This window comes from Vigna radiata, unplaced genomic scaffold, assembly GCF_000741045.1.
Source record: "Vigna radiata var. radiata cultivar VC1973A unplaced genomic scaffold, Vradiata_ver6 scaffold_83, whole genome shotgun sequence".
Lineage (NCBI taxonomy): Eukaryota > Viridiplantae > Streptophyta > Magnoliopsida > Fabales > Fabaceae > Vigna > Vigna radiata.
The window spans coordinates 1,201,002-1,223,648 of record NW_014543268.1 but is presented as its reverse complement, the minus strand read 5'-3'; the positions used below and the strand labels follow the sequence as shown (position 1 = coordinate 1,223,648).

Here is a 22,647-nt window from a genome sequence, read left to right as displayed (position 1 = left end):
TCAAATATATAGACTTGTAAGAAATATTAATAATAGAAATGTGTTAAGTTAATTATAATTTTTTATATTATAATCTTCTTTCATGAATCTTAAATAATGCAATATTTTTTAATTTGAAATTCCTGTAAAACTGAAACAAGATATATTTTAAATGATATATGAAAATAATATTTATTACAATGACTTTAAAAAATAAAATTATAAAATTATAAATTTATAAACAAAATATTCATATCTAGGGAGAAAATATTTTTTTAATACATAATAGGGTGTAATTAACTGTTAAATATATATACTTGGTCATCAATGTTATGGTCAAATGAAAATCCCATTAATTATAACTACTTTAACAACAATTGTATCTTTATAAATTAAAAGTAAAAATATTTATATTTAGGGTATACTTTATATATATATATATATATATATATATATATATATAAATTTCCTAACATATAAATATTAAAAGATATTTTATAATTTAAATTTCAATTTGTTACTATAAATAAATACTGATAAATCATTTTAATGAAATGCAAAACAAAATAAAAATGATGTATGAAATTACATCATAAATTAGAATATACATTTTAAAAAGAAATATCTTTTTTCTTTTTTCACTCTCTTAATTAGATATTATCAGTATTAATATTTTTCTGATGTAGATCTCTGTTTAAGACACTAATCTCACATGTAATAAAATATTATTTTCAACAATCTTGTTTTTTTTTTTGTTAAAAAAATTCATTGTGATTTCTTATTAGTATGTTTAGTTTGTTTTGTTTTATCTATATATATAAATTAAATTTTATTAATATTTTTTAATAGTTAAAAGTAATCTTACATTATAACATGAATTATTTATTGTAATTTTAAAAAATAATTTACATAAAGTTCTACCCGAAGTAGGAAATTTAAAATTCAAGAAATAAAATCAATAAGAAAACGAAATATTGGATTTTTTTGAAATCTTTGTCACCGCAATAGAAACCAATAGGAGATTTTTATCTGTGCATCAACCTATTAATTCGTAGTACAAATGAAATCGAAGACATGCATTGGTTTTGTCCATGTAATAATTAACTATTTTCTTTTACCAAAAAGATATCTTCTTTCAAGATCACGCCAGAAATAAGTAGCCCAATCAACCATAACCATCTTAGTCACTGTAATTTATTTTTTGAGATTCTCTGCACCCACAATCAAAATGCTTGAGGACATGGAAGAAACTACAGCAGTTTTTTTACAAAAAGAAGAAGAAAAACCCTCCGAAGAGTGGTGTTTTGGATGCAAGGATGGTGGGGAAATGATAATCTGTGATCATCCGTGAGTCTTTTCATTTCTAGTTTCTTTTTACTACGAAAGTTTCCTTTGTTTAGTGTTAGTTAATCAATGGGTGTTAAAGACCGACCATGTTTATTTATTATTTTTGTAGGAATTGTTGGAAAGTTTATCACCCTATCTGTGTTGGGAAGGATGCTGCTTTTTTTGACAATGTAGAGTCTTGGTTTTGTGGTAAGTGTTTTGGATTTATTGTTATTTATTATCTGTCTTCTGCATGCAACAGATGCATTGTTCTTCTATAACCAAGATCAAGATAGTGATAAAAAAATACAATAGTAACATGGTTTGCATGTATTGGAATCTGTACTTTTTTTATCTATTATACAAGGAGGGGATAGATTTTATTCTTATATTCTCCCCTTTCACTGGATATTTTGAAAATTTGTAGTGGGTATGCTCTTTTAGGAAGTGAAAGTTGAAAAATATATTGATTTGTTTTTTCTTCATATTTTCAGGTAGACATGTCTGCTTCCAATGCAATGAACCTTCCAGGTTTTATTGTCTTGGCTGTCCAATTGGTGTGTGCAGAAAATGCTTTGCTGCCTCAGAAGAATTTACTGTTGTTCGAGGGGTAAAAGGCCTATGCATAAATTGTTGGAAGTTAATGGAGATTGTAGAACAAAATTTAGACCATGACTCAAATGGGGTAAGTTGTGATAATGAAATTTTGAATAGTTCTTGATAAATTTACTTGCTTGACATATGACCTTATTTTTAAAAAGCTAATACATTGATGAAACTAGCTAGTTTGACAGTTGAATGTTCGATGGATTATAATGTATCTTGCAAATTTGGTTTCCATGTTACCCTTGTTACTCTTATTATAACTGAATTAGGTTTTCTTTTTGCCAGAACAGTAATACTGGTTTAATGACACATAGTGCTTATCCATTTTCTATTTATGTTCTTATTGACAATGAAAACTTTTTTGCTCATTGCAGAACAAAATAGCCTTGAATGACAGGGAAACATACGAATGCCTGTTCAAGGAATATTGGGAAATTATTAAGGTAGAGGAAAGATTGACTAGTGCGGACGTTTTTGCTGCACAGCCAGATTTCAGAACGTGTAAACATTTTCAACATCATAAAAAAAATAGTAAAGGTGAAGAGAAAGAAGTACAAAATGAGTTAAAAGAAGAGTGGAGAAGTGATGCTGCTTTTGCTGCAAGCCCGGACTACAAAAGGTTTGATAGTTTACTACATCTTAAAAAAGTTAGTAAAGTTGAAGAAGCTCAAAATGAGGTGAAAGAAGGATTTATTGGTGATGTTACTTTTGCTGCACGGGATGAGTACAAAAAGTTCAAAAGTTTTATGCATCATAAAAAAATTAGTATAGTAGAAGAACAAGAAGAAGAAGAAAGTGAGGATGAAGAAGAAAGTGATGAAGGAAAAGAAGAAGATGAAGAAGAAGAAAGTGAGGAAGGAGAAGAAGAAGATGAAGAAGAAGAAAGTGAAGAAGGAAATGGTTTGATGTCATTGAGTAGTGATGAAGATAGTAAGCCAGCCAAACGGAAAAGGAGCAATTCAGAGGAGTTTGTGGGATGGAGATCAAAACCTCTCATTAGCTTCCTTGCATCCATTGGGAAACATGAAACTGAACCATTAACCAAATGGAATGTGAATTCTCTCATACATGAATACATCAAAGAGAAAAGTCTTGACCACCCTAGATACAAGGGGAAGTTCCTCCCTGATGAAAGGTTGTTTCCTATATTTAGAAAGAAAGTTGTCTCAAAAAGGGATATATATTATCTGCTTGAGTTTCACATTGCCAAGAAAATGAACGATTCATTTGAGGATAAAAACAATGTTCAAATCAGTAACAGTTCACCAGACGAGCATCTCAATGCTAAGAAATCATGCACTCGAAGCAACTTGTCAACCTTAATTGGAAGACCTCCATTGAAAAAGGGAGATTTTTTTATCAAGCATAGCCACTTTGCATCCATTAATGCTCATAATATAAAGCTCATTTATCTGAAACGAAGTTTGGTGCTGGAGTTATCAAAACAGCCTGAAAGTTTTCTGGGTAACATCGTTGGAACTTTCGTCCGAGCTAGAATGGATTCCAATGATTCTAGGCAAAGGAAGTCTTACCATCTCGTGAGAGTTTTAGGTAACAAATTTCATACAGATCTGATACTTTTTGTTCACCACTTCCATTCTTTCTTTTTTGTATGTTACTTTATATTTGTTCACGAAGCTTTAGTCTCTTATGTCTTAATTCTCACATGATTGACAGTTTCTCTTGTTCAACTTCTAGGTGTTGAATTTGATGAAATATCTAATAGAACCCTCTTGCAAGTTTCCTTAATGCCTAAGGCCATTGCCATTTCAGAGCTCTCTGACGAAGATTTCACAGAGGTAAAGGACTTGCACAGAGCCTGTTATTATTTTCATGGAATCAACTATAAACATGTAATAGGAAAGCCATCTTTCCAAATGTTTCCAATGCATAGTTGCATTGGAAATTATGTAATTTTGACATTCCTCTCATCTCCTAGAATACATTAGATACCAACTGTGTTATTTTTCTTACAGCAAGAATGTGAGGATTTGCAGCAAAAAGTGAAAACCAGCTTGCTCCCAAAGTTAACTGTGGTAAGTTATCTGATACATAAAGAGAAAAATGTTTTATCTTTCGACTATCTGAAAATAGTTTAAAATTTGAACCATATTTGTACTACATATTCTTGTATCAGTTTTGGTATGTGCAGTTTAATGTATCTTTTCATAACTTAGAAAATGATAGTTTCTTTCCATTGAATATATTGCAAACCACAATTATAACTACTTTGTCTTTACCTCACTGGCGTTTGGCAGGCTGAGGTTCAAGAAAAGGCTGAAAGTCTTCATGAGGATATAACAAAACATGTATGCTTCCCTGACTCTGCCATGTCAACATTTATCTTTGTTGCTCTTCTGATTTCAACATATCTGATCAATAACTAATTTAGATGCATTTTCTGGATTCTGTCAATCGAATATCATTGCATCAAATGCAGTAGTCAACCTTATGGTTTCATCTTCTACTCATCTAACTCTATTTTACTAATATCATGTTAAGATGTGTAACTATTTATGCAGCAAAACTTTTACTTGTGTGGTTCACTTTCGTCTACTTATATGTTACATGGTTTAGTATCTATTGATTTAACAGTTTGCAAATATGCCACCTAATATTGTTTTTCTGACAATCCTCACTCCATGATTATGTTCTTGGTAGAGCTTCACGACTCGCCTAGTCCATTTGCAAAATCAAATTGACCGTGCAAATCTCAGAGGACGAAACAAAGAATATCCTTTTATATTTTACATGGAAGTTAATGAACATGTGAATTCATTCTAGCATCACATTCCTACATACTTACTGATACTAACTAAAAGTGATTGATTGATACATAATGCATTATGATGTATGCTCCTAAAACGTGTCATCAAAACCATTCAAAATACAAAAGATTTACAAGAATGATAGTTTGTATCTCCTTAACTGCTTTTGCCATACAAAAATTGCATTACTTGAGGAAAGGGAACGACTTGAAAAATCATGGAAACAAGAACAACTGTTGAAGAGCGTGCCATCAGTTCGTGCAGAGCTTGTTGAAGCAAAATGTGGTGATTCTGAAGATGAACAAGATACAAATACAAACTGATTCCTCACTCTTATTGTGAGTTTTTGAGATAAGGACTCCGTTTCAGACTTTGTTTTTTACAATTATTAAGTGTCTAAACTGACAAAGGAACATATTCTATATCTCTAATCTTATATAAGAATTCCAGTCTCTGCATTTTAAAATTTTCTTTCTGAATTTTTATATACAATTTTTTTTTTTGAAAAAAATAAAAGAATGTGTTCTTACTAAAATATTTAATCCATTGCCATATTAAATGGTTTAATATGATTAATACGGTTTCTTTATTATAATTTGAATTGGGAAAATATAGATAATCTTCCACAGATAAATGTGATGCTAAAGTTTACCAACACTAATATAAAAAGTTGACCAAGATGATGAATGTTTTCAGATATGGTTGCAACTACATTGAGTGTCAACTCTACTGTTATATATCTTTATCTTAAGTAGAAAGTCAACCAACTTTTGGCATATGTTATAAAGCTATAAGGCATTGTTTATCCAATTTGCACACCTTGAAATAATAATAATTTTATCATGTTATATGATAATAGGATGTAATTAATTAATGTAATCTCTTCTTTTATCCTATTAATAACAATGATTTCTTATTCTAATATAGGTGTTGAGTTAACAAAACATTTCATAGCATCTATATTGTTCAAGAGATTACGTTTATCCAATTCTAGAGTCTCTTGAAATCTTTCTCATCCATCTCTTTAATGGTAGATTAATTATACATTGGACAAGAAGAAAAAAGTATCTTTAATGATACACTTTTTTTTTTTACTGAGCTGAAGATAAAGTAAAAAAAAGAGAGAAATGTTGCATGCTTTGGAAAAAAACTGAGAAAATAATATTTTTCTCATGTATTTTTTTTTTCATTTTAAATTTAGTTTTTTAAAAATTGATTTCTTCCGATCTTTACTAGTGTATAATAAAATAATTCCTCAATAAAAAGGAAAATCTCTTAAGAGATAAATCAAAGAAAGATCAAGGATAAAGATTATATGGAGAAAAGGAACAGTGACTAAATTTCAATTTTTGAAAATGTTGAACTTAATAACCCAATTTTGTCCTTCTATATTAATTTACATTAGCAATAAAAGTAATTGAAGTTAAAACTATTTGAATTTATTGTTTTATCATACTAATTTTTTATTTTATTTTTAGTATAACTTGTATATTTTTTTTTTAAATTTGTTTGCTGTAATGACAAAGAAATTAATTTTTTTCTTAATTTATATAAAAATAATTAAAAGCTATTTTTGTTAAAAATAAACTTAAACCTTTTTTAATTCAATTGAAACAATAAACTGGATTTTTCCTTTTAATTAAACAAAATTTAATTTTTTGAATAATTTGATTTAAAAAATTAATTAACGTGAATATGGAGTTTTTATTAAAAACTTGTTTGTTTGTTTGTTGGGCATTGTTGGTGCAATAATTTACATTCTTTTAATCTTTTAAATAATCTAGTCTTTTTTTGGCATTGCATTAAAAAGTTAATACTATTTATACACAGATATAAAAGAAAATAAATCATCTTTAAATATTGTAAAAAGTAAATAAATAAAGCCACATGTTTGATTAATTACAGGTAATCTTGTTTATGACAATGTTAGTAACTTTCTTATATATACTCGATTTATAAATTAAACAAACGGAAACCTTAAAACATGTTTTAACTTTTATATTTTAACCAATATTTAATAAAATGCAGTGAGAAAAAACTAATCACATTCTTTAAATATCGATTAAGAGTAGAAATATAAAAAAAAAATTACAAAAATTATTTACTCATTTCATTTAATTTTTAATATTTCTTTTATTAATAGCCAACACGTTATTATATTTGTTGAGAGTCTATATCAACTATAAATAAATCATTTTAAAATATATAGATTGGTCTAAATTTTATCTTACAAATTGTTTTTTGTGAAATAAGTTAGATTTAAAAATCATTTCCTTAACATGTAATATGATATTAAAATTGAGTTATTGTTTATTTTAACTGTATTTATTGTTTGTTAGACATATTTTTTTATAATGTCTAATATTAATAGATTAATTAAGCAAAAATAACTAATTAACTATTCTTTTACCGTACGGAGAAATCAAGTAATACCTATATTTAAATTAGATGCAAACTCTTTCTTTGAGTTTGTTGGCTTTATTTTTAAATTAATTTTCTCAATTACATATTTAAATATAAAATATGTTGTGAAACATTATCAATAACTCAAATTTCACTGTAATAAAAATAGGTTTAATTGCTGTGTCAAATTCGTCTCCTTTTAGAAAAATGTCAATTTTGTCTCCATATAGAAAAAATTTGTATTAATCAAGTCATTTCCGTTATGAAATTTGTATCAATCAAGTCTCCATATTACGAAATTGACATTTTTCTAAAGAAAACAAAATTGACACACTTCAACCAAATTGGGGACAAAAGAACCAATTAAACCATAAAAATATTACAAATTAAATATAAAACAAAGGGACAACATGTGATGTGATTGTTTGAGTTTTGCGATGGTGGTCCAAGTTCAATGTTTTGGAAATTGAGATATGCATAAATGTTTTAGTACATTAATTAATAATATAAGAAAAGAAGAGCTTCTTTTTCCTAACACTAAGTCAACCTTTATCATCATGATTTGACCTACGCTAAAGCTAATTAGCCCAAAGAGATACGGAGATAGATTATTCTGTCAAATCTTGCATTACTAATATTATTATATATCTCATGACAATAATAATAATAATATTAATTATTGTAAAAAAAATATTTATTTTTTTCACTTTAATTTAATTACTTTGAGATGGCATGCCGACACACATTTCATAAAGGTGACCGAAGCATTTTTGTGTATGGATATTTTTTTTTAATTTAATTAATCTAAAGATATCATAACAAAGAGAATTTTATTATTTAAATATAAAAAGTAAATAGTATATAAATATTTTTTTTATTGAGAAATAAGAACGACACTTAAAATATTAAAATTTTTAATAATTTTCAAGAAATCGTTATTTTTTTGCCTAGCACAGCACAGAGTGAGAAGAAGAGGAGAAAGAGCATTGCATGGATTCAAAGCCCGTACTCTTCTTCTTCTTCATCATCAATGGTAGTGCGCAGAACAGTGAGTTCAACGTTTTATGTGTGTAATTAAGAATATTTGGAAGATTTGAATAATTTTATAAATTTTGAGCATGTTTTTTCATGTATATATAATGTAGCTAACGTGTTTGTTGTTATACGTGACTGGGAAAATCGAAAATTGGGGAAAAAGAAAAGCATTAGATTGAAGATAGTAACTAGCACTTCACGGGGACAATGGAAAGAGGCGGCAGAAACAGTAAGAAAACATGATCAAGAAGTGCATAATGTTCCTGCCGCGCGCATACTACTTTTGACCTATCTGCCCAAAACAATCATTACTTTTAGCCTTTACCAGATGCCCTAAGTTTACAAGAGAAGCAACCTGGAAACTCCTTTGGAGTTGGATTCTACAAACCAATGCTACTTTCTCACACAATGCATATAAAATTATAGGAGCAGTTTCTTCTAGTGCTACATCTCTCTAAACATCATTACAAATCTGATTATGTATGTTTTTTTTAATTTTATTTCAACAGTTTCTGTGTGCGTGCGTGCTTTAGTTTGGAATTTTATCACACAAAAGGGGATGTCATCGATCATGTGATCACTATCATGCACTTTTGTTTTGAAAGCCATGCTGTTTATTTGGACCACATGTTCATTTTCTCTGGTATAGTAATCATAAAGGAACCGAAGCTACCTTGAAAGAGCTTAAGCGGCCACCAAAGTTATTACTACTCCATAGTACAGAGGAAAAGGGCACACATTATTGTGTTGTGCTGTGAAGCAAGCAGTGACTATGAAGACTCCTTGCTGTGAGAGAATGGGAATGAAGAAGGGACCTTGGACTGCAGAGGAAGACCAGATATTGGTTTCTCATATTCAACGATATGGCCATGGTAACTGGCGTGCCCTTCCTAAACAAGCTGGTAAGTTCTTCTTCTAGTTAGCAACATTTTCTCTGTAAACAGGCAAAGGTTAAACAAACATATGTATGATTATATGATATGGTTGTTTAATCAGGATTGTTAAGGTGTGGCAAGAGTTGCAGGCTTCGTTGGATAAATTACCTAAGGCCAGATATTAAACGAGGGAAATTCAGCAAGGAAGAAGAAGATACCATCCTAAAGCTGCATGAAATTCTTGGAAATAGGTGGGCATCTAATAACATGTATTCATTGTAATGTCTTCTGGTTCTTTCTATTGTCTTCCCTACGTGCATGAAACACCATGAATATGATTTCCTAGTATTATTATGATTTAATGTAAGAGATGTAATTAACATGTATAGGACTGAATTTGGTTAAGTAAGAAAATGTGAAAAATTGACGATGATCACCCTTGATGCTTAGGTGGTCTGCTATAGCGACAAGCTTACCCGGAAGAACAGACAACGAAATAAAGAATTTTTGGCATACCCATTTGAAGAAGAGGATCCAAAAAAGTGGAGTGCATATAAATGGCAATGCTTCATCGCATATTTTGCAAGAGGCACAAGCAAATAGTTCATCAAGTTCAAGTGCAGTTTCTAGTGCCTATGGAAATGTAATGATTGACAATTACGGTTTACCCTCAAGGAAGAATCCAATCAATCCACCTATTGTAGGTACTGGATTTTATGGTGCAGTCCCCTCAGATACTTTTGGAGAAACTGAGGACAATCATGATTCTTGTCAGATAAGTGAAGAAATGGAGTTTTGGTACAATATATTCATCAAATCAGGGCAAACATCACGAGACAATGAGAATCTAGGACATTAGGATGCATGATATATAGTTTGTTTATCAGCTTCGAAGTCAACCTCTGGTTTCAGCTTAATTGGTGTTTGTGTAAAAAAACTTAAAATCCTTTTTGAAGGTTCAAATTGGAAGATGAAAACTAAAGATGAATGAATAATTTTTGTTAATAAAAACTGGATAAGAGTTGGGCAGTTACAATACAAATTTGAACATTAAAATAATTTTGGTTAATAGAATTTCTACATTTAAAGAGACACATGTGGATCATGATCTTTCAAATAGATAGAAAAATGGTGAATTCAAATGAAATCTTTCATCTTTTCCTCATAATGCTACTACATTAAAATAGTACCTGTAATCTTTGTTTGAAAGTTCACAATTGATAAAATTTACTTATTAATTAACTTTTATTAATAAAAATAAACTTATTTTTACATATTTTAATTGAATTACAATAAAAAGTTCTTACGAAAACATCACCTTCTTTGAGTAGTAAATCTGGGCAGATTTTGGATATGATAAGTACCACCAGATGCTAAACGTTTAGGTACTGATTCTTCCTTATTTTTAATAAGACTTGATTACTTGTTTGGTTTCTCCTTTAATCAAAAAAGTTTTAAGTTACTTGTTTGGCTTTTCCTTTAACCAACAAGTTTTAAGTTAGTCTTCATCTTTTGAAAAGTTTTAATAACATTTTAACTTTTGAAAAACTGCATCAATTAGATGATTTTTTTTAAAAAAAAAATACTAACAGTGATATACCATATATCTTTCCATTTTTTATTTTTATTAATAAATTTTTTAAATAAAATCAATTGGTTCTTTCTTTATATAACAGACAATTTTTCATTATATTCTGTATTAGGTTTTTCTTCTTCATATAAAATGTTTTGTTACGTTATAAAAAATGTATTATACAAGGGCTCAATTAGTAGTGATGATATTTATCAATTCAAACATATAAATATTCTAAAAAAAAATCAATTGTCTCATGTTCAAAGTTTTTGATTTAGGATTTCAAGTTTTCTTCATTGTTTTTTGGGTTAGAATAAAAAACAATTTGGTGTGTTAGAATCAAATTTCTAACTTTAATAATTTCATAAAAAAAATAATAATTGTTTTTTCTAACTTTAATTATCGTGAAAAAAAAATAAAATTTAGAAGTAGCATGCAACAAGAAAAGTTTGAAAGAAGAAAGCGTGAAAGATAAAGCAAAACCCTATGAAACTAAAATTTGAGACATAAAGTGAGAGAGATAACAGTGCATCAATGGCTCTAGGAATCTCAAACATTCTGCACTGCCCCAAATTGAGCTTTTCCAGCAGCAATCTCCGTCCCAAAGTTTCAACCTCTCTCAGGTCGTCATCCATTTCTCCCTCTTTTCCTTTCCATTTGTAACAATCAAAGAACGAATTTACTTTTCCTTCGAATTTGTTTGTTTTTCGCATACGACGCGTTTCTTATCTTATCTTCGTCGACATCATTTCTACGGTTAATAGAATGCAGTTCGGTGTCGATTTTCAGGTTTCCCCAGACAGCAACATGGAGTGATAGAAAGATTGTCTGTGCTGCTGCATCTGCGGCAGGGAGCTCTAATTCCGATGGTGACTTTAATCCTTATGAGGTAAAGAGTAAAATCTACTCTTTGAAATTTGAAGTTGTTCGAATTTTATCTTAGTTTCTGTCATGTCATGTAGGTGCTAGGTGTAAGCCCTCTTGAGAAATTTGACATGGTCAAGGCAGCTTATGCAAAAAGAAAGAAGGAAGCTGAGATGAAGGGCGATGAAGCAACTGCTTCCAGAGTAGGTCGACTTTTTTTATTTTTTCCTTTTTTTTTTTTGTGTGAAATGGTTTTCATGACTATCGGCATTCCAACCATGTAATATTACGGAACAGTCTGCATTGTCATTGCTGATATGGCAAGTAGTTTCCCAAGTTTGAAATGGTCGAGGTTGATTTGCTGCATCCGTATTTGGAAGTTAACAATATGTAGGAGCTGTGCAATATGTATAATATTGTTGAGTTTACTTATAATGCCTGTCCTCCAAAGTAGAGCTCACTTATGGGATACAAGAGCCTATTATTCCTTTATTTTGAGGTTCTTAGTGATGTGTATTGATATTTGATTTTTTTTTTTCTCTCAAAGTTTAATGCACTAATGTGTGGGATGTTGTGCGCTGTGAATGTATAATTCAGCTGGAAAAGGCATATGACAAACTCATGATGGCTCAGTTGACTAATCGGAAAAAGGGTGTAACTTTTGGATCATTTAAGGTAAATGTAGGGCAATCTTTCTTTCTGTGGACTGTTAAAATCGCGCATATAACTTGAAGGCATAATAACAGTGAAGTGCTTAGTGTTTAAATTCCGTTTGAGGTGCAAGTTACTTTTGTTAATTTAATTTTGGATGTATATGATGCTTTCAATATTCACTGGACTTACTTTGACGAAGTAGCCATAATTTTGTAGAACATCTCTTTTTACTGTTTTTATCTTTTCTAAATGAACCCAGAGTGCCTATAAATTATGGTCATGTAGAATTTGGAGGAAATAATACCATATTATCTTGAACTCGATATTGTTCACTATATTCTTTGTGCCGTGGAGGGTGAAGTTAGATAATTCTATTCATAGTGTACCACAAAAATTAGTTTTTCTCCAGCCATGCAAATCTTTTATGCTTAGCGTGGGTAGTGGATATTGAGAGAGTATACGACAGTCATGATTTTTTCTTCAGCTATTAATGCTTCCGTGTCTATATACAGTGGTTTGTTAGTAGATACTGAAGAACGCAGAAATATTTCCCTAGGAGATACTTTTTATGAAAAAAAGATGTTCATTTAAGTATGTTTTGTGCCTTCTTCCTATTTTTTCCCAAGCATCTGACCCAAGATAAATGCTAGCAACACACTCATTTGAAAACACTGGTATTTTTATCTTCACGTGTAATTTTGTAGTCGCCAATAAATTTTAACCAATAGAATGAAGTGTGAGGAATGATGCTTAAGAGTGTAATGCTAGCACTGCCCTAGATTCAAATTTGTTATTTTGTTTGCATCTCCAAATCTTAATTGTGTATTAAACTAAATGCAGGTTTCAAAGGAGATTAAGTATGCTGACAAGCAGCCAATTCTACCTTGGGGGCCAAGGTTTGGTGTTTCTGCTTATGATTAGTAACAATGTATTTTTTTTGCTGTATATTGTCGTTGCTACCATTAGGTTACTAAAATATCTGGTAATTCTTACTTTAATGGATGATTTAATATTTAACTTCTCTAGTAATCACAGCCAGGATTTCTATAGATTGCTTTACCGTATGACAGTCATCTCCCCTTTATGAATTACGACCTTCTCCCCACCTCCCAGAAAAAATAAGGTTTTGCCAAATTTTGTAAATCTAATCTATTTCAATAGCTCTTTTAGAAACAAGACAAAAACAAGTGATATTTCTCTCTAAATTAAGCTGAATCAAGCAATCACTCAATCAAACCATCAAACAAATAGTATTAATTAGGATATCCGTATACTCTTGTATTATGAGAAGGTGATGCTTGGATTGGAATCATCTCTATTTGGATTAGATTTTTTTAGATGTTTTATAAATAACAGTTTGGAAGGAAAATATCATTTTTCTTGCTTGCGTAGATGGATTACATTTATTTCTCATTGTTTTCTTTTTATTCAAATCATTGTTTCTCCCCTTATCACTATCACTCTATTGATGGCTACTTTGTAACTTTTGATGTTATTTTGTATGTAATTTCAGGTTTACTAAATCAAGTCAAAATGACACACGCATAAACTTGGCAATATCAGCTGTTTTTGTGAGTTGGATAAAGATAGTTATTTATTTAATTTTTTGGGAAAATATCAATACTAAACCATATCAATCTTGTGACTTATGTCTTAAAATGTAGTATTTAAGCAGAGTTATTTATCATCTTTCTGCAGACAGCATGGATCCTTGTCAAGCGCAGTGCTGAATACAAACCTTTGCAGTTTTTAGCCTTTGCCTTTGTTTATAGGCTTTTTGAGAAGTTAAAAGCCTTTGAATCTCCTGTAACCCGCATATATAATGTGAGTCTCATCTTCTATGTCAGCACATTTGTGAAATATATGAATTCTGTTTTTGCACTGCATTGAATTACTAGTAGAATTGTATAGTTCATGCTATTGTTGGCTACAGGAAGAGGGTGAAGACACAGGAGAAGGATTGCGCATGGGGAAAAGACTGCTCCGAGCACTGGCTTTGGTTTTTGGATGTGTAGCAATTTCATCTTTGGTATGATGATTCTTTAGATCTTTTGGTGTGACTCATGGATCAGTACTTTGATATCCCAAATTCTTGGCTTCCCTTTCAATTGATATACATATAGTTTTTTTATCCTGTAACAAGAAAAAGACAAGAAGGGAGAGAGGGATCAATTCATCTTTTTACCCTCTTTTCCTATTTTGCTTTATGTGAAACTAAATTGTTCATTATGGTATGATGCATCAATTATGTTTTTTTTTTTTTTTTTTTTTTTTTTTTTTTTTTTTTTTTTTTTTTTTTTTTATCTATATTGAATCTCTTTTTTGAATGAAGAAAACCACGGTAGCCAAACTACGGAATTTATATTTTGTAGCCTGTTTGACTTCCACTAGTACGGAACCAGGCAAATGATGCCCTGACTAGTTTTTACCACGTAGTTGTAGTTTTTTTTTTTTTTTTGGAAGTTGGATATTCTATTTATTTGTCACTCAATATTCATCCTAGTTGAATGTGGCTCAAGTTCTCTTTTTTCTTATCATCTTTACACGTTGGCATGGGCATGTCTCATAATTATTTAATTTTCCAAATGAAAATTAATACTTTCTTGTTCTTCTCATGCAGGCATATACTTTTATTTTGAACATAATTGAGTTTGCAGGTGGTTTTATTCCTGCTCTTTTGTACAACAATCAGGTATACTATAAATCAATGAGAGCGCCCCTCATGGCTTGAAATATATTAAGATAAAACTGTCCTCTATCCTTGTGAATAATATGATGTGTGCCAAGCAGGTTTTTTGCCTTTAAAACGTTGGGACATTCTTTATGTGAATTATCTTGCCAAATACATTTTGTTCCCTATTTGCCTAATGCAGATAAGAGAAAAATGATCTCATGGTTATTGATTTAAAACTTTTTCTCCGTTACGTGAGTATTGTCTTTTAATACACGTGATGAGGGGATGGGTTGCGATTGAAGTATCAAATTGTTGTGAACTAGGATAAGGATAGCTAGTTTAGTGGCTATGTTTCTTAAATAGCAGATGAATTTAGATTGTGTATTAAAATAAATTTTACGAAGCACAGGTGCAATGACAGAGATTTTTTCCCTTGAACAGTTGAAGGTATCAGCTAATATTTCATGAATTCATTGTGGTCGAATGTAATTCAACTGCCAGTTTATCCTCTACAATATAAAATTTCCATGATATATTTTTCATTAGCCATATAATTAACAGCCATTTTGGGCCTCTAAAGATGTATGTGAGATTAGATTGGTTCCCCAAAAGATTGTTGCTTTGATAATAATTAGTGACATTGGTTTTCCTTCAAAAACCAATTTAATGGTAAAATGTGAAATTTTAAACCAATTTGATCATATTATTGATTTGATGTATCTATCTATAAATGGAGGACCAGGGTTGTGTTGCTATCATCTTTGAGAGGCCAATAATGTCATTTAAACTAAATTTACGCGTAGCATGCAACATGGTCCACGGGTGATGGTGGGACTAGTCTGGTTTCTTGTCTGCCATAACAAAGAAGCTGTTTCTTGAATGACACATTTTTATGGCATGCACATTGGTTTTTTATTTACTCTGTAAATAAGATACACACCTCTCTAGTTACTAGTTTTATTTGTCAGTTTTTTTTATTGCTGAATGCTAATCCTAGTTAGTATCTATCCTATTGGTCAGTGTGTATTTCTGCTAAGTTGACAGCCGTTATGGTATCTGCAGGAATTGGTAATCACCACTTCATCGGCAGTGATGCTTTATATCATGGCATCTTATTATAGATAGTGGAGCTTGCCTTGAAGACGAAGAAAACACGCATCGTCATCATCCATTTTTATCTTTTTTCGCACATTTCTTGCTTTTGTTCCTACTAGTGTTAGCTCAAATTTTGTCAAAAGAGATGTACTTTTTCCTTGTTTTAATATAGCAGGAATTGTGTTAACTTTCTTATGCTACTTTTTTACTTTTTTCTTTGGGGTGTCTTTATATTCATTTTGACTATTCACATATCATAGTGGCACATACAGTCACGCACTCTCGCTCGTTTTTATCGTTTATTTATTCCATTTTATTGCCAAGTAAATGAAATGGTCATTTACGTCTTGGACTACCATCATGCAATGTAAGATGCTTTATTTGACCGTGTCCATGAATGAGATAGTTACACACTTTCATACGACAAAACTGTAATTATGTTGGGAAAATGTATAATTTGGTTAAGTTCCATACGTTGAAGGATTAAGTCGCTTGTTGTGTCAATGGTTTTCTCGATTTCAACGGGAAAAACGATATAGGTTAATTTGAATTCAACATCAACTTATTTTTATGATGGAAAATTGGTATAATGGGTCAGTTTGTTTTTTGTTTTTTCCAAAAGTATTTTTTTTAATAAAATAAGCAATTTTTTATGTGTATGTTCAATCTGTTTATTTTATAAATAAGTTTTTTCATTTTTTGCTTTTTTAACAAAGTTTGAATTCGTTTGTTTATACTTTTCTGGAACTATTTTGTGTCAAATCTACTCATTTTAAAATATAAGACAGTTTTCAAATCATTTCAATAAATAATTATATCTCCTTCTAAATAAGTGATTTAGAAAATATTCATTTAAGATAAGTTTGTTGAATATGTTATACTACCATTTAGAATGGATTGAATGCATAAATGTCACATAGTAATATACTAAATTAAATAGCATTAAAAACCAAATAAGAATAAGAAATCATACATGATTCTTTTTTAGGCTTTTGGTGGTGCGATCTTGTTAAGATGCCAAGATAGCAAAGAAGGAGTCAATGAGATGGTGAGATATGTATTTTTGTTTTGTAATGTTCTGTTTGGTATTTTGCCATTGAAGAAGACTGAAAAACAGACACCATATTGTGATGAGAGAAAGAAAATGTGTGGTAGGTTTGTAGAGAGGTTAGATCCTCTTTTTGGTGCTTTAGGAGCTAACACAGTCGGTTGTCCCATCAGGAAGATGACTGTTTTCTATTCATTTGTATAATAAATACAATTATAAGACTGACTGTGTGAAAGAGTTGTTGTATAAATTATATAAACATAGTATTTGTCTCAAATATTAATGTTTTCATATAAAATAAAGTGTCAAGTGGAGCTTTTATTGGCACTGCAAAACTGAATTATATAATATAAATAAGACTGAACCGATAGGATATTAGTTTTATAAGAAATGTCATACACATTATGATAGAGAGACAGACAAAAACTTAAATTATTTGTGTGTACCGTTTCAAATTTTATTAGTGGCTGTAATGGGACAGAATAGACGACACAATGCATAAAAACAAACCAATAATTGGTGGAGGAATCCATTGAAACTGCACTCTGCTCATAATATGAATTGACAATTCAATAACGTATTATATAAATTACAATGATGTACTTTATTAAGAAAAGAAATACAAATGTTAATAATTTATTAGAGTAGTCAATTTGAAATTATGTTTAAAGACTTTCAGAGCAAGTAAAAACAAAAACATCTGATTATGCATATACAAAATGACAGTATGATTCCTTTTTTCTTCCTTGTAATATCTTAGTAATTAAACTCATTTATTCTTCATCCTCCTCAAATCTTGAAGCATAGCATGCACTCCAACACAGTTCTTGAAACATAAGTGTGTACTATAGATACGGTTAACTTGATCACACTTAAATTGGTTTGCTTGCAATCTTGTTGGAGTACCCAATCTAGGTAATTAATTTCCTTCAAAATTTCTGTGACTTTAATCTGTTCCACTTTCTTTGTTTCTCCCATGTTCTTTGCAGCTATATATATATTTCTGTCTTCATATCTTTTCCTCTGAACTAAATTGAGAGTAATTAGCTGAACTATTACAGGTGATAATTCTTCTTCAGATACCTTGTTGAACATGTCTGTGCATGAAACCTAGTTGAGAAAAAGATTTGTTTTTATGAAATTCTTAGTTTAACTCAAAATCATTGAAGAGCTCGAGCATGTAAATGCTCTATATTTGTCCCTTTATTCAATGTATAGAGTCGAAAATTCACTTAAAGTAATTTCCTAATCACATGTTCTAATGTTATTTTCTCTTCTGTTAAGTTGTCCTCCAATCAATCGGAAGTATGTGCTAAAGATGTAAAGATGTTCCGATGTTAAAGTGAGTTTAAACTTGATTGACAGTTAAGCATCAATGTTTGTAATGAATGTGTAGTAAAAATTTTAACCATCATACTTTTCAAGTGTATTTATAATTTTTTCTATGAATTTTTAATTAAGATTGGTTTAATCACAGTTCAGTTCCATTATGCTCCTTTTGTTACAGACAACATAAAAATCATATAGACTATTTCAAGATGATATATAGTGCACCACAGGGAACATAAATGTCTAGTAATTATGGAATTTGAATCCAAGAATGGTTGCAAAAAAGGTCACTGTATGATTGTGTGTTTGTAATTTTGTACTAAGAGCAACTATGGCTCAAAACGTCTACCTTGTGGCTTGTTTTGGTGGCAGAGAAAATGGTAGCTAAGATAGTTGATCTTCGGTCAGATACAGTGACAAAACCAACTGAAGCAATGCGAGGTGCTATGGCAAGTGCTGAGGTTGATGATGATGTTCTTGGACGTGACCCCTCCTGTTTTCGCTTGGAGACAGAGATGGCAAAGTTATTGGGAAAGGAAGCTGCACTTTTTGTTCCATCAGGCACCATGGCCAACCTTATATCTGTGCTTGTGCATTGTGACATTAGAGGAAGTGAAGTTATTCTTGGTGATGATTCCCACATACACATTTACGAGAATGGAGGCATTGCAACCCTTGGAGGTGTGCATCCAAGAACGGTTAAAAACAATGAAGATGGAACAATGGACATTGATTTAATCGAGGCTGCAATCAGAGATCCAAAGGGAGAGTTAGTATATCCAACCACAAGGCTTATTTGCTTGGAAAATACTCATGGAAAGTAAGCAATTATTCTGTCCAAATTTTTCTAGATAGTACAATATTACAACAATAATAAAAAAGTCCCTTGTGAAATCAGCTACATACACAAGCATTAAGATTACATTATTAGATTTCTCTTAAGGACATAAGCAGTATCAGTGGTTGGTATGTTTTCTTGAATGCAGCTGTGGTGGTAGATGTCTTTCAGTTGAATATACAGACAGAGTAGGAGAGGTTGCTAAAAAGCATGGATTGAAGCTTCACATTGATGGAGCCCGAATATTTAATGCATCAGTTGTAAGTAAATTTTCTGTTAATTAGTATTGATTTTTATTTTGTCCAAAAACTGAGTAATTTCACTGCAAGGATATAAACTTGTGCCTGAAATGCACCTAGCTAGATGAATACTTAAGAAATGTGTAAATAATATCTGTCAGCCTTAGATCTCCAATAAGGTAAAGTAAGATAGATTTTGATTCCACTATATGCTTTATGAGTACATCTGTTTGTGTAAACAACATGTGTCAGCAAAAAAGTTCTCCATCAAAAATTTGGTTACTTTTATACCATGTATGGTTCAACTTAACTCTAGAAATAACTACATAAATGTGGCATTGGCATTTCCAGATAGAAATGAATCTGGGTTCTTGCTTTTTCAGTGAGTGCTTTGATATTGTCTATTGTATTTTCTTATTACTGTAGTTTTATTGCAGATCTTGCTTTCAGTTCTTTTGTGCCTCATCATATGCCTTTTTGTTTACCCTTTTGTGTTATCATGCACTTTCAGGCACTAGGTGTCCCTGTGGGTAGGCTCGTTCAAGCAGCTGATTCAGTTTCGGTGTGTTTTTCTTTTCTCATTTTTCTTCTTTTGCACAAAATTCATGGAAAGGCTATTCAGAAGTGACTACTCTATTTTTAAAGGGAGTAAATAAGATTGTATCTATAGGTGTAAGTTATAATTAAGGAGTATACATCTTAATCTGTTTCTCACTTCAGAAACAATTTCATATCAGAAGAACATTCTTCAAGATGTAGGAAGTTCTTTTTTTCTTCTCAAAAGCTGCTTTGATTTGAAGTTAAAAAAAGTTGAATAATGTGTTATTAAATTTTGAAATTTCAAATAAAAAAGAGAAGGAAAAACTCTTGTGAAGGTTATTTATGCAAAAGATGCTTTTCTTTATTGAAAAGTTACTCAGCTTTTGAATATCTTTTATAACTGTGGTTATCCCTCTTTAAAAATAAGTGAAATCTCTTGATTTTAACAGATTTTAAACCCTAATCAAACTTTGTTGTGAATCATATCCTTGAATACATGAATTTTAGGTATGTCTGTCAAAAGGCCTGGGTGCTCCAGTTGGATCTGTTATTGTTGGTTCCAATAGCTTTATCAGCAAGGTAAATACAACAGTATCTATATTCTACCTCCTTTCTGAAAGAAGCTGATACTAGCAGAAAATATATACAATTTTAGGCTAGAAGGCTCAGAAAAACCTTAGGTGGTGGAATGAGGCAAGTTGGCATCCTTTGTGCAGCTGCACTTGTTGCTTTACAGGAAAATGTTGAAAAGCTAGAAAGTGATCACAAGAAAGCTAAACTTTTGGCTGGTAAATGCTATTCAACTTTTAACTGTTCTTATCTTTTTAAACACCCTTTAAATTGCACTTCTTAGTTTTCTCAAAAAGATTTCCTTTTGTCTTAGATGGATTGAATGAAATTAAAGGTCTGAGAGTGAAAACCTCTTCTGTGGAAACCAATATGGTCAGTATTCAGTTGAGACCACTGATAACAGTACAATTGCATTGTTGTTTCTCAAACAGATTTGATGCTCTGTGATGTGATTAGAATTAATGTTTGATTGATACCATGGTGCAGATATATGTTGAAATTGAAGAGAGATTAGGAACTACAGCATCCAAGCTGTGCAAGGACTTGGAAGACTATGGTATTCTTCTCATGACAGTTGGCTCATCAAGGTGTTATTTGCAGTTATACTGTTTTCTTAATCTGCAATTGATTAGTCAACTAAACTTTTCATTATTTTAGCCCATTCTTATATACTCACCTAAACTAGAAACCAGTCCATGATGTGGAGTCCTTTTGTACTTCAATTTTACAAAATAGCTAAGGAAATTTTATGCAGTTATGGTGAACTGAGAGACAAATTACTGTAAAACTTTTTGTAACTATTTTGGTGTAGAAAAAGTGATGTTTTCTAAATATGATTAGTTTAGTAATTAATATAAATAGGAATTGCACTTTATGGTAATTATGAGCAGTATCTACTTTTTGCAGATTGAGAATTGTGTTCCACCACCAAATATCTGCAAGTGACATGCAGTACACCTTGTCATGCTTTCAGGTGATGACTAGGAATCCATTATTATTAACCCTACACTTTTCACTTCATCTTCAACAGTACTTGAGAAACATCAAAAATATCTGATACTGTTACTCAAAATGACAATTTTCTTCTTTTTTTATTTTATGTTTTGAAGTTTCAAAATGAGCATAGAATTTTGGCCTTATTTGGCCTATAAAATGTGTTTCTTTCTTCACTTGCTCATTTCATCAGCATGCATTTTACATTGGAAGATGATATTGAAAGACTGTTTTGATGAACACTGTAGCAAGCTGTGAATGGTGTACGAAATGAAAATGGCAACTGAAGTTTGCAACTTGGTGGCACATGAAAAACTAACACCAAATTCCATTCCATAGCATGAAGCTTTGTGAAAAGCTTTTAGCATTTGAAACATTGTATAATGAAGGCTTTATGGAGTCTTTTATACTCTTAAATTTTTCAGTATCTTCCACAAAATGAGGTTCTTCCTTTCCTGCATTTTAATTAGTAAGAATTAGTTGCAAAAGTACTTGATATTAATTATTGGAATTAAGAATTAATATGAGTGACTTATTTGTCTATATTGATTTTAATTTTTTTTTAAAAATTAATTTTATTTTATTTTAGTTGTAAATAAACTATTACAAAAAAAAAATCATTAAATAGCAATCAAATATAAAATAAATAAATTATTATATTAACTAATTTAAATATTGTTTTATAAATTAATAAAAAATTATTGATCTTCAAAGTAATTTATGTTATGAATAAAAATTGTATTTGATTTATGAAATAGAGTCTAGTGTTTAACATTAATTATAAAAATTTTAACTAATTTAAAATAAATAGTAACAAGTAGTTGAAATTTTAATAATTAATATATTAATTTAAACTTTAATTCACACATCAATTATAATTTTATTTATAATAAAAACTATTTTAAGTACTAATAATTTTTAGGTTCTAAAATAACATATAATTTAGTTAATATAATAATTAACTATTGTTATTTAATAACATTTTTAGTGTTAAATTGAGAGAATAAACACCACAAGTTCCTATGTTATACATTTATGTTTATAAGTACTCACCGTAAGTTTTTTAATTTTTTGTTTGTATTAAGATAATGACAATTTGATAACATTTTTTATAATATTTTAATATTATTTACGTATTATTTTGTGATTAGTTCAAAATTATTTTATAATTAATAATAATAATTATAAATATCATTATAGACCACTCATAAAATAACACGTAAATAATGTTAAAATAT

The 22,647-nt window shown here is 30.2% G+C and overlaps 4 protein-coding genes across 9 annotated transcripts; all 4 read left to right on the top strand.

The window, feature by feature from the left end:
• The first annotated feature begins 1,089 nt into the window (after positions 1-1,089).
• Positions 1,090-5,131, top strand: LOC106754038. Its single transcript, XM_022777834.1, has 9 exons — positions 1,090-1,326; positions 1,436-1,515; positions 1,800-1,990; positions 2,286-3,462; positions 3,610-3,710; positions 3,888-3,947; positions 4,170-4,220; positions 4,573-4,643; positions 4,855-5,131. The coding sequence occupies exons 1-9, from the start codon at positions 1,208-1,210 to the stop codon at positions 5,000-5,002; spliced, it is 1,998 nt and encodes a 665-aa protein (XP_022633555.1). The 5' UTR covers positions 1,090-1,207; the 3' UTR covers positions 5,003-5,131.
• Positions 5,132-8,021: 2,890 nt separating this feature from the next.
• Positions 8,022-10,011, top strand: LOC106754086 (transcription factor MYB4). 5 transcript variants are annotated; one of them, XM_022777837.1, is made up of 5 exons: positions 8,039-8,130; positions 8,281-8,346; positions 8,767-9,019; positions 9,114-9,243; positions 9,443-10,011. In XM_022777837.1, exons 3-5 carry the CDS (start codon positions 8,890-8,892, stop codon positions 9,849-9,851), a joined length of 669 nt encoding a protein of 222 aa, XP_022633558.1. In that variant the 5' UTR covers positions 8,039-8,130; positions 8,281-8,346; positions 8,767-8,889; the 3' UTR covers positions 9,852-10,011. The 5 variants fall into 5 exon arrangements, with proteins under 5 accessions (XP_014491523.1, XP_022633556.1, XP_014491522.1 ...); XM_014636037.2 differs by lacking the exon at positions 8,281-8,346 and having other exon boundaries at positions 8,022-8,130; XM_022777835.1 differs by having other exon boundaries at positions 8,024-8,597.
• A 1,002-nt stretch (positions 10,012-11,013) lies between these two features.
• Positions 11,014-16,180, top strand: LOC106754045. Its single transcript, XM_014635983.2, has 10 exons — positions 11,014-11,188; positions 11,355-11,454; positions 11,528-11,632; positions 12,027-12,104; positions 12,924-12,979; positions 13,597-13,654; positions 13,782-13,907; positions 14,017-14,112; positions 14,704-14,775; positions 15,820-16,180. The coding sequence occupies exons 1-10, from the start codon at positions 11,100-11,102 to the stop codon at positions 15,880-15,882; spliced, it is 843 nt and encodes a 280-aa protein (XP_014491469.1). The 5' UTR covers positions 11,014-11,099; the 3' UTR covers positions 15,883-16,180.
• Positions 16,181-17,606: 1,426 nt separating this feature from the next.
• On the top strand, positions 17,607-21,952 carry LOC106754043 (probable low-specificity L-threonine aldolase 1). Of its 2 annotated transcripts, none has more exons than XM_014635978.2 (10): positions 17,607-17,815; positions 18,602-19,049; positions 19,216-19,327; positions 19,818-19,868; positions 20,354-20,425; positions 20,502-20,634; positions 20,730-20,788; positions 20,903-21,003; positions 21,323-21,389; positions 21,658-21,952. In XM_014635978.2, exons 2-10 carry the CDS (start codon positions 18,607-18,609, stop codon positions 21,694-21,696), a joined length of 1,077 nt encoding a protein of 358 aa, XP_014491464.1. In that variant the 5' UTR covers positions 17,607-17,815; positions 18,602-18,606; the 3' UTR covers positions 21,697-21,952. The 2 variants fall into 2 exon arrangements, with proteins under 2 accessions (XP_014491464.1, XP_022633574.1); XM_022777853.1 differs by lacking the exon at positions 17,607-17,815 and adding an exon at positions 18,174-18,242.
• Positions 21,953-22,647: the final 695 nt, after the last annotated feature.